This window comes from Limulus polyphemus, unplaced genomic scaffold, assembly GCF_000517525.1.
Source record: "Limulus polyphemus unplaced genomic scaffold, Limulus_polyphemus-2.1.2 Scaffold5427, whole genome shotgun sequence".
Classification (NCBI taxonomy): Eukaryota; Metazoa; Arthropoda; class Merostomata; order Xiphosura; family Limulidae; genus Limulus; species Limulus polyphemus.
Window position 1 is genome coordinate 17,848 of NW_013671037.1, and position 12,805 is coordinate 30,652.

The 12,805-nt window shown below is 34.9% G+C and overlaps 1 protein-coding gene across 2 annotated transcripts in view; it reads right to left on the reverse strand.

Annotated features, from left to right (window-relative positions):
• LOC106472572 (synapse-associated protein of 47 kDa-like) overlaps positions 1–12,805 on the reverse strand; it is a 50,496-nt gene that overhangs the window by 8,530 nt on the left and 29,161 nt on the right. For both annotated transcript variants that reach the window (XR_002613486.1, XM_013933225.2), the window contains exon 6: positions 4,216–4,278. Coding sequence is in view for 1 of the 2 variants with exons in the window: in XM_013933225.2 (XP_013788679.1) it covers positions 4,216–4,278 (63 nt within the window). In the remaining variant the exon portion in view is untranslated. The remainder of the gene's footprint in view (positions 1–4,215; positions 4,279–12,805) is intronic.

Consider the following 12,805-nt stretch of genomic DNA (forward strand, 5'->3'; position numbering starts at 1 on the left):
AGGTACTAGATTTATAAAGACTTTAAATGAGTACAAAAGGTCACTTGACTTGGTCAGATTGACCGACCCAGTGTCGAGAGAGTTAAGGGACTGATGGTACAAAGAACAGGAGGCCAAAGATTCAAAGGGAGTTAGGGTAACAGCATAGAGAACAACATCAAGGTCCCATTAAGGTAGTCTAGAAGGACAGGGAGGGTGATATAGGTGAAAGGAATGAAAGAGCATAACAAGAACTGAGAATGTAATAGCTCGATAAAAACAGGAAAACCAAAAAGTAGCTGAGAGAGATTCCCACTAACCAGTAATAATGAAGACAGAGAAGCCCTTGTTGAAAAGTTATGTGAAGAACCCAGAGAGACGTGGAACAGAAGGACAAGATGAGAAGGATCGAAGCAGAGACCAGTGGCAATAAATATGTCATTTTCACTGATAAACATCTAAGGAAGATAGGCAAACTGAATAAGACTGCAAGAAGGCTAGATGTGAAGAGATTCCCAACCGTCATGCCAGGGAACAGACAAATCCCACATAAGAACCGGAATGATGAAACGACTAAATCAAGGAATATGTATAAGGCTCAAGAAGAAGAGAGCAGGAGAGTGGAAGAGTAAGATTTGGGGAAGAAGTTAGAAGCCTCAGTAGAGGAAAACACGACTTAGCTGGCCAATAGGGCACTATCAGAAGGTCTCAATAAGGAGTGTCTCAAAAGAGGGAAAGAACTCAATGGAGGAGACAAGTAGGGAGATAAGCATAAAGGAAAAGATTGGACCGCATCTACCACCAGTACTGGTGGATGTGGAACAGGAAACCAGAATTAAGGAAGCTTAGCATTGATATAAATGGAAAAGGTATCAATGTTAGGAGTGCCTTGGCAGAATAACGCCCTTGAAAAATATGACGACTGAGGGATCACTTCATGGAAAATAGCTGGTCCGGTCAAGAAAGACAATCTGTAATAAGATTCTGAGCACCTGGAAAATGTCAGATCACATGACAGACTCATAAAGAATGAGTCCAAAAGAGAAGGTCAAGGGTTCAAAATCACTGAGAGCAAGATGAAGTGCCCCCTGACAATTGATGTAGGATACCATAGTTGAGTTGTACAAATCGATTATCACCAAATGACCACATACAACTGCAATAAAATTATCCAAATCCTGATGAACTGTTATGAGCTCAAATGAAGAGTCGATTCCTTCTGGTTTCATTGACCCAAAATCTCAGAAGAGCTAAAACAAGTGTCCCAACCTACCATGGAAGCATCTGTAAAAAGACAAAGATCTGGATATAAGAAAGAAAGAGGAACGCTCACTGTAGTATTGGTTCTGTCAAGCCACCAGGCGATATCATTATAAAGGGAAGGGGAAAGATGAACAAGGTAGTCTGAGAGGTTCCATTAATCATGTAGAGTCCACTGTAAATAATGCAAGTGAGCACAACACAAGGGGTTCCACAGAAGTACCCAAAAAAGAGAGAACCTTTTTTGCACAAGAAGAGAAGGAGAGGATAGGGCCGTGGAAACCAAAGTCTCTATGTATGCTGCTGAGTTAGGAATGGAAGAACACATACAAAGAACCAGATACTGGGTTGGTGTGAGATGAAACTTCTTCAGCTTGACCTGCCAATCTAGATGAGCCACCTCCCAAAGAAAGAGAGGAGTATGATTGGAAGAGACCTGTCAGGGTGGAGCTAAAAGAAGCGAGTTGTCCATATAATGGTGGAATCTCAATTCCAAGCTATGAATGTGACAAGCAAAGGCACACACTACATGACAAAAAATGTATGAGGCCAAAGGAAGACATCAGATCTGATAAATTAAACATTGATGTACAAACCAAAGGTAAAATCTGAATGCTGGGGAAATGGAGTTGTGAAGATAAGTATATGAGACATCCACCTTGGTCATCCAAAGCTCTGTGTAAAAGGAACACCAGAGAGTGAGAAAACGCTACATGGTAAACCTAGGAAGGTTAAGAAACTGGTTGAAACATGAAAGATCTATGACTAACCCCTAGTTATATTGGGAACAATAAACAGATGGGAATAAAATCCATGAGAAGGGTGAGAAATCCTTTCAATGGCATCCTTGTTCAAAAGGTCTAATATTACCTAGGAGAGATACTGATGATATACAAGATCCCCTGGATGAAAGAAAACAACAGGAGACAAGGGAGGAGGAGGAGGGGGGAAAATGAAGGGTAAGGCCTACTGATAGAACTTGTAGCACCCAATGGTGAGCCACAAAGATAATCCATAGATTCACAAATTGAGACAAACATGTTTCCACTGTTCCTGTGCCTAGAGGATAGTCACTGATGTGATGACATTGAAACCTATAGATAGTGGAAGAACAGATGGAAGAAGAGGAATTTTGTATAAGAACAGGAAGCAGAAAGGAGTCAAAAGGATAGAAGGCTGCAACTGGAAGAGAAGGAACTTGGTAAAGATGGGACACAAGGGTAATCAAATAAAAATGGTACCACACAGCCTCAGCTCATGACTACAAAGGCTCAGGTACCCCATCAAAATCTCATTGATGAAGGAAAGGAGCCAGACAAATAGCCCTGAGATAAGAGAGAGGTAAACATACTTGGAAGAAAGGTTTCCATACCAAATCCCAGCCACAGATTAGCCAAGTAACATGGGACTAGGCAAAGGAAGAATAATGTCCCAACACAGAAAAAGAAAGATGAATTTCCACCAAAATCCCTTCAGGGGAATGGTGGATTTTTCCATAAAGAGATTGATGGAGGATGGATAATGTAAAAGGGTTGTGAGAGTAAGGCAAAGGAATGAAAATTGAGCTTGAGATAGGCTGACAGAGGACAATGAATCAGAACCCCAAGCTTGAAGAAGAGAATCCAGAGTTTGGGAGTCCAAGGAAAGGGTTTCAACTCAATTGTAAGCCAAGGCATATGTGAAAATAGTTGAATAGGAAGAGGCACACTGGCACAAGAGTGAAGTTGAGACAAAAAAAATTTCAGCATGGGCTCAGATATCAGGGGAAACATAATATTCTGAAGAAAGGGCTAAAGAAGAAAGGAAAGAATAATAAAAAATAAGAGATTGTGGGAAAAGGTAACATATCTGAGAAAAAATATATGGAAGGATGTAAAATGTTGAGGGAGATCCATATCTGCACTGGAAGAATTGTTTGCAAACTCAGAAAACAAGAAAGACTGCCTAAAATCCAGGTCTTAATGAATGGGAATTAAAGGAAGAGAGAAGGCCGTATCAAGACCCAAAAAAGGCCCATGCCACATACGAGACTTCACAACTTGCCACACAATAGCCGTCACATCAGATAAAGGAGTGCCCAACACCACTGTGGTAGTCTGTCTAGAGTGAGCAGTTCAGATGTTCAACACTAGACAGTGTGGAAATGACTGTCTCTGTGTAATTCATGTTGTGGAAAATAAGGGCCACATTATGCAGAGGCAGAACTGTTTGAAAATAAAAACAAAAAATATTTCCACAACAGTTTTGTAAATAATTCAACTAAACATTGATGTTGAGAAATCTCATATGAGCAAAAAAAGACATGTCTTTACACATGAGTATAGAGTGAGCCAGCTGCACTCTTACTGGTGGAGGGTCATTGCATCTCATTTGCATGCAACAATGCAGCAAATCACGTAGAAACACATTAGATTAGATAGGAGCCTCAAAGCTAGTGGATAGTGAAAAATTTCACATATAAAGGGTAGCATTGAATTGGGAAAGCTAGATGTGAAAAGAGGTTATATATTGCATCTGAAACAGTGTAAAGAAATAACTACCTTGGTAAAAAGAAGTACTTTGTTTACAGTGTAAGGGTTACTTTAAAATTCGGTTAAATTATTTTATCCATAAGTAATAACAGATTAAAGTTGTTTTGAATTTGGAGAATTAATTGTAAAAAGTCAAGTGTGATAAAACTTACTAGAATAATCTAAGTTATTAAGCAGCAACAATTAAAGATATAAACTAAGAATTACTGAAATTCTTAATCAATTAACCAAACACTTAAAATATTATGAAGGACAACTTTTTATCTTAATGTTTTTATAACAAGAAGATTTAATGTTAATCAAATATTACTGGGATAAAAGTAGGAAATGATAGTAGTACAAAATAGCTACAAGTTGTGGTAAACAGAATAATGCCAATATTTCAAATAAATATGCTTTCATAATGAAACGTAACATACGAGTAAGATCATGAGAGTTACATTACCTTTAACACTTTCTTCAGAACTGGAAACTGAGTAGGAACTGTAAGAACCTTCACTGCTGCTACCTAGAAGAAAATTAATGCAAACTGAGATATTGTATAATCATATGTTCAAAGCAATAAGGTACCAATAATATAACATACACACACAACAAGAGGCCCTTCAAGTCATGTTTGCAGACCCACTTTTAAAAAGAGCGAAAAATTCAAAACCACCCTTTATTTTTTAGGAAATCATTGGTTCCCCTCTCATGTTCTTGTTAAACATTTACTTCCACTAGCAATTCATTCCATAAAACAATCACCCTGTTAGAAAAATAAAATTCTTAAATGGAGCTTAGTCTGTTTTTTTTTCTGTCAAATTTTATACTGGTGTCCTTTCATCCTACTGTATTCAGAGTACAAGTAAATCAGAGGCATATATTCTGTTGATCTCCTAAATAATGTTGTAAACTTCAGTATGACCAACTCTTATCATTCTGTTCTCCAGAGAAAATAAGTTAAAGATATCCCAACCTATCCTATAAATTAACTCTTTCATACGTGGGATCATCCTAGTAAAACTCCTCTAAACCCATTAAAAAAACCAATACCTTTTTAAATAAGCAAACCAAAACTTTACTCAGTATTCCAAGTGAAGCCAAGCTAGTGATTAGTAAAGGCAGATAATTACTTCTTTTCACTTGTAATCAATATGACTATAAATACACTAAAATTCTATTGGCTTTACTCTTAGCAACATAGCACTGCCCTAATGGCTTGACTGACTTATCCATCACTATGCCAAGACTCTTCTCTTCAGTCACACTATTGAGTTGATTTCCATCTATATTAAACATATGATCCAAATAATGATAATCCAGTTGCATTACCTTAAAGGTCAGTTGCCAAATATTTGTCTGACTAACCAATTGATCCAAGTCATTCTCTTGTACCTCAGCATCCTCAATAAAATTTAAAATACCCAAGAGTTGCTTTAACAGAAAACATTATTACCTTACTAATTATGTCTCATATATAACATTAATAGAAAAAAAAAAAAAGTAAAGGCCCAAGCACCGACCCCTCAGATTTATTTCTATACACAGAAAAATTTAGAGCTACATAATTATTTTGAAGACATGTTAAATGTGAAAAATAGTCATATTTGGAAGTATTACTTGATTATACTTGAGGACTTGCAATAAGTTATGAATTTTAGAAAGATATGAACAAAAGGGTAAATGAATAATTCAGTAATTTTCAAACATTAGCAGTTTTTGCTAATTTGGATAGCATAAGTGATGTTGAAGAAAAAGGAATTAGAAGATGTCAGAAGTGTAAAAATCAATTCCATAATGTTTAAATCAAAAGCTTAAGGTATGAGAGGGAAATCTGTAGTTTTTGTAATTTTTAATGTAGATGGCCTATATTTTGAAAGCTAACAAAATTTATTATGAAAATCTATATCCAGATAAATACAGAACTATAAAGAGAAATTAATTTATATAAGCTACTTAAAGATCATAAAATATTATCTCTAAAGCTAATTCAAAATTTGTATAAATTAATTACTTATAATAAGGCCAGCAAATTTGTAAACATGTGAAAAAAAAAAACCAGGAGTTTACAGTTACACAACTGAGCTTTAGAAATATTTCAAACTTTTTGTTTTGGAACATTATCTGATTCTGTGTAAACTTCTATGCTCTCTACTACATAACTTTATTTTATCAGTATACTCAGTGAGAGAGTCCCCTACTATGTAAACTTCTTGATCCTCGTTGCAAGCATTCAAAAGTTCAAATATAGTACAGATTTGTATCCGAATGCTGACTGAATCAGCCTAACTAACCTTCCTGTAGACTACTAACTGATATATGAAAATTAATTTATAAAAGTACTAAGTTTAAATTGATAAAATACCACTATATAAAAGTAAAATAAAATTACTGGAACATTCAAATTTAAAACAATAAAATACAATACATGAATATTAGTTTACAGGAACCTTCCACATTCAAAGTAATAAAATATCATAAGGTGCTTTATGAATTTCCAATTGCAATTCACACATATAATAACTATTAACTCTCTCAACATGGGGTTGGTCAGTTTGACCAAGTCACGTGACCTTTTGTACTCGTTTATAAGTCTTTATAAATTTAATACTTATAACTTTCAGTATATTGGATATATCTTCATGAAATTTGGCAGTATTTCAGTTAATATTACAAGTCTTTCGCATACAAAGTCATATTTCTTAGTAAAGTATTTTTAATAAAATAAAATAAATATTTGTCCATGAATATATTGAGTATTTGTTTTGAACAGTTCATGTGCAAAGTGATTTTCATGTTACGATTAAAAATACATTTCCTAATCTCAAATTTCTTTTGTATAATTCCTAAAACCTCCTAAGTACATTTCAAACATTTCTTTCAGTAACATTTTATATTTTATGTTATTTTCTCTACCCTATCTCTATACAGAATTGGTCAACTTGACAGACCTCATAACCACCAAAAAAAATCAAAATTACCCTTTTTTTCTTTCTAGAATGACATCAAATTGTAACATGAAACTACACTTGTTTATCCTAAGGAGCTTTAAGCTGGTAACAGTATATATCTATTTATAATCAAATTTTATTGTTTTATTGCTCTTTGAATGGTGCCTAACTACTATCCGCACAATTACAAGTTATAAATCACTTGGGGAACGTTCAGCTCACATTACGTTATTGAATTACATTACCCTCGAGCTGCTCGTGTGCATGCCTCATGAAACATTTTTATTATATTATAATTATTATTTATTTTGCATAATCTAACCTTAACTAACCTAAAAAGATCCCTATTTTAGTTTCTTTTATAATAATAAATAAAGAATAAACATGAAAAACAAGAAATAAAGTACTTACCCAATTTTATTTTTTTCTTGCTGTCGATTGATGACGACACTTAACACTACTTTTTTTTATACTAATGATATTAATTCACTAAGTAATTTTTATTTAATAAAATAATGCACCAAAGAATATATTCATAACATGCAAAAAGTAGACAATATCTCCTAACTCTTAAAATTTTTCTGGCCAACTATGTGACAATAGCTGTTACAAATTCATCCAAACTAGTCATTAGCTTTCCTACCAGAACAGAGCTTGTACTCGGAGTGAAATTGACGATTATCTGTTCAGAACACAACATTACACAATATGTCATTTGATAAATGAAAACCTTGGCTTTCTATTGCTTATATGTAATATATAATTAAACATAAGAGTGAACTATTAACAAATCCTGAAAGAGAGGATGTGACAGGAGGGATCTATTTGATAGCTCTGTTACCAAACAAAATTGAAGGATATAAAAATTATGTTTTGTCTGAGCAATTACAATCTTATAGTGAGTAATTTATGTTTAATTTTGTAATTTTTGTTGGGGTGGTGGATAAAATAAAGAAGATGCCTAGACAAAATGTGTCACGTGTGTCACATTAGGGGAAATTCAGAATTTTTTAAAATATTGCCTTGTAGAATTAAGAACTTAAACCTTATACACTATTAAAATATGGACTATTAGGTAAGATTTATGCTATATTAATTGGTATAACATAAACAAAAAGTAGTTCAATAAAATTTTGACTGTAAGACACTAAAACCCTGTGTCATTTTCAGTAAAGAATACCCATGGCAATAGGGTTAACTGTGTTAAAGAATATTTAAAATAGAATGGCCAAACTCACATGAAATTTTTTTGCTTTTTGAGAATGTTAAGACCAAGTGTCTGGCTTATGAATGAGGTGATGCAGATTTTATAATTTTTTGTCTTTTTGATGCCAAGAAAAACAATTACAAGCAATATCTTAGATTATAAACAATATATCATACACATTAAAACAATTAGTTGACAGTTTATGGTCCAAGATATTTAAAGCATGTTGGTGTGTTAGACCTTCTCAACACTGTGAGTAATAGGCATTGTCCATATTTAGATGCATAGACAGAAGCCTTTATTTTATAACATCATAAATCATTTGTTATTAATAAAAATCAAAAATTCTGAATGCAACAGAATTATTACTTTCACACTAATTTTACTTAACAAAGGTTAATTCATGCAATTTATTGAGCTTTATAATTGATAAAGTTCAAAGTTTTTTCAGCATTAATTTACTTCACTGATGGAGAAAACTGCACATATTAACCTGCAAAAAGTGCAACATAATTGTTGAATCAGTGACTCTCTGGAGCTTTCAGAATTTACTTCACTGATGGAGAAAACTGCACATATTAACCTGCAAAAAGTGCAACATAATTGTTGAATCAGTGACTCTCTGGAGCTTTCAGAATTTATTTCACTGATGGAGAAAACTGCACAAACTAACCAAGTCTAACCAATATGACAGTAAATAAATGTATAACTGAATATATTAGTACTTGGTGTGTAAGCAAAGGCTGAAAACCTCTCTCTCACAAATTGCCAATAACTTCTTCTGACCTTAACTATTACATTATCTATAACAAATAGACAAAGTTTTAATTTACCAAATGATGTATATTGCTACCTTGTTCTCAGTAGAAATTTTTACATATTTTGTCTACAAACAGAAATTCAAACAGCTAAAGGAATTTTCACCTCAAGCCCAGTGAAGCAGAATGGGAAAGAACACATCCACCCTACAAACTGAGTGAGGGCTTATGTTGGCTGGCCCTGCACCAATCCATCACCAGACCACACAGGAACCTGACATCTGGATTGGAAGAGCAAAAGACAGCTGTAGGAGTGAACTGTACTACACAGACAGAAAACCACCACACTACTCTCTACTGAGTGGAATTGACCACACTTAGAAAGAATCATCAATAGTCCACCACCCCAACATCTAGGAACTGGTGAGAAGCAAGGACTCTTGTTCTCCACAAGAAGAAAAAGGGGGTGAAAGTGCATTAGAAGCCAGGATGAGTGTATCATTGTAAGACAGTGCAACAAATGACTAAGAAAACCCTATTTTTAAAAGCAGGCCAGCATAAAGTTATAAACTTGGCATAGAGGATGGGCAGGAATTCCTTGTCTGGTTTACCCATGATAGTCCATGAGTGAGTATGAGCTGGATTGTGCCTTGTTTAAGAAAATTATCACCATGAGGATACCTCTAGTGGTCTTGTGGAATGCCCCATCTCATAAGTGAGCATTATATCAGGCCATTATGGCCCTACACTGTGTGGATTTTGGATAAGTATACCCTGGCAGGCACAACTTACTACTGAGCAGGAACCAATGAGGCATAAGAGGGCCCTGAAAAAAAGAAAAAGAACTAACTCAGTCAGAGGTGTGTAGAATGGCAACCGAAGGCAGCCTGTAGCCCAACAAAAAAGTGGCCAGATTATGGAGATAGAGTGCATTAAAAGTGTGAGGGATTGTCCACATCCCAGCCTGAACAACCCCCTCCTATGGATAATGGAAGTGAGCAGCCAAAGAGAGTGTAAGGTGCAGGATTTGATGTGAGGATACCTGAAACACTGACAAGCATTCCCATCCAAAGTAGAATACATAGTGGAAGCTAATCACTCAATGTCTCTCAAATGAAATGAATTGAAGACCACACCCAAATGAACCAGATATGGAGTGGATGTGAGATGAGACTTCTCTGGCTTGACTAACCAACCAAGACGAGCCACCTCCTGGAGGATGAGAAGAGTTTGGTTGTAGGAGGCCTGTTGGGACAGAGCTAAAACAAGCCAGTAATCCATATAATGGTGGAACTGCAATCTCAAGCCATGAATGTGAGGAGCAAAAGCACATACTGCTTGATAAAAAACTTACAGGGTCAATGTAAGGTCAAAAGGGAGATCACAAAAATGAAAAACCTGATATTGATAAACACACTGAAGATAAAGTCTGGAGTAAATGATCCTGAAGGGGGAGAAAAGTCTCTATGGTAAATAAAGGTAGATCAAGAAACTGATTGGAGCATGAAGGGTCTATGACTGGATGCCAATCTCCAGTATTCTTGGGAAAGACAAATGGACAGGAGTAAAAACCTGGATAAAAATGAGAAACCCATTTGACAGTGTTTTTCGTCAATAGGTCCAACACTACCTCTGATAGATGATGGTGAGAAACTGGATCTTTTGGAGGAAGGAAAGTAATAGGAAGAGGAGACAAGGAAGGAAGAGTGGAAAAACAAAGAGAAAGGCCTACTTACAGAACACATTTAGAAACAAACTAAGTATATTACACCTAAATTGTCAAGGAGGCCTTCACACCAAAAAATTTGAATTTCAAGTCTTAGTAAGAAAATTGACTTTGATATAATAATCATATCCGAGACATTAACCAAAGAAGAAAACAACATTAATATTCCTGGCTTAAAATCATTCACAAGACCCCAAACTAACGAAACTAGAGACATTGCCATCTTTTTCAAACAATGCATTACCGCACACATTGAAATAAAATCACATTTACTCAACCATTAATGAAAGCATTTACTGCAACTTCCAGCTTAACAACAACCAAACCGTTTCTATATTGGCTATGAATTGTTCTCCTAATGAACAGATTAACCTTAACTTTCTACAAAACTGTTTAAGCAGGAAACCAATTCCTTTACTAGTTGGGGACTTTAATGCCCTCCATACCGATTTCCACAGCTACAGAACAAACACTAAAGGCTCCAGCCTTCAAACATTACTAGAGAACAATAACATGCATGTTATTACTGATAAGACCCCAACACACTATCATGCAGCTACTGATACCCACGATGTACTTGACCTTGCTATAATCCCTAACCCTCTCTTACCTTACTACAAGAACTTCATGGTTCACCCATCTCCTTTAACATTTCTTTCTACAAACAAGAAATTCATGTCAACCTCCCATGGGTTTACAACTATACACAAACCAATTGGAGAAACTTTAATGCAATTCTTGACATACTTTTACATAAAGAAGTCAAACGAACATGACCTCGACAAATACATAAACGACGTCACAAAAGCTATTTCGAAAGCAACAGAGATCTTAATTCCTTCTTCAAACAAATACATTTGTTTACAACAGTGGACGTTAACACCAGAAATACACAAACTCATTAAAGAATGTAGAAGACTCAGATGACCTTTTATGACTACAAGAGACCAAACATTAAAACTGCAAATTACCAGGACACATGCACTAATTAAATGTAACATTATCATCTTAAGAAATGAAAACTGGGCGAAATTTTGTCACTCACTAGATGATAGTAAAGATCAACCCAGAGAATTCTGGAAGAAATTCAAATCACTCACTCACAGTGGAAAAAAATAACAAACTTTTTCAACACATAAAATATAATAATGTAACTGCAAAAACTGATGCTGAAAAAGCGAACTTGCTTGCTGATTATTACACCAATTCCTTTTCAGACATCAACTCCCCAACATTTAATCAATCACTAAACCAAAATATCAATGAACACGTCTCATCAAAATCAGAACTATACACCCCACAATTTCTGATTACTATTACCAACAATACCACTTCAATGCAAGTACACGACATCTTTGAAAGACAAATCACAATGAATGAACTTAAAATTAACTTAGCAATGCTAAAAACTCCTCCCCCAAACAAGATGGTAAAAGAAATATTATTTTAAAAAATGCCTCAAGCAACCTTCTCTGCCATCTCCTAATCTCTTCACACCTATTCCCTATTGTTAATCTACTGTTAGCGGCTAAAGTAGAAACCTGCCGAATGTAAAGCAATGAATCACCATTCCTGTTTAGGTGTTACCATACTTTGACACTGTCAATATTAAACAAGTTCATGCGGTGCAATTTCCAGAATTTTCCCTGCTTTGAAAACACAGTGGGATAGGATATATAAACTTCTTGACAGCATAATTGTTACAACGACAATTGTCTAAAGTATTATAAAATGTTTATGACTTTGTAGAAAGTCTGGGCCGATCCAATAAGTCAAAAGGTGGAAGTATCCCACAGAAACTATTCAGATTGCTGCTCTGAGAACACAGTAGGATAGAATTTACTGGCTTCTTTACAATACAGTGGTTGCAACAAGAATTGTCTGAAGTACTTTATAAAAGTGAGAGAAAATATTTATGATATGGGTCAGTACAAAGTTGTATCCTATCCAATAAACTTACTAGTTATCTTACTTGGTGGTCGGGATTTAGCGTTGGTATAGGTGTAAATGCTTACAGACATCCTCTTTCCTATATTACCATACTTACATAGTAACCAATAAATGTGTAGTTTCCAGTAATATAAATACGGTTCATTATGGTTGGGGTGGTATTCTTGGCTTAGCCTTCTTGATTACAACTTGAGAAACAAATTATTCACCAGCAAACTGTAAGTTCAACTGGGTGTTTATGTAAAGAGGTCCCTATCATGTGTTGAGATCAGTTGATTAGTGACTTTCACAAATTACATAAATGAACTTTTCCTGAATTGCAAAGTCTTTAGTTTTGTATAATTTATTTTTATTCTACCACAATGTAAATGAGTAGAAAAATAACACAATTTATTACTTTGTAAAATACAGTAACATTTTGGCTACCATACATTACGTATGTGTGTGTGTATATATATACA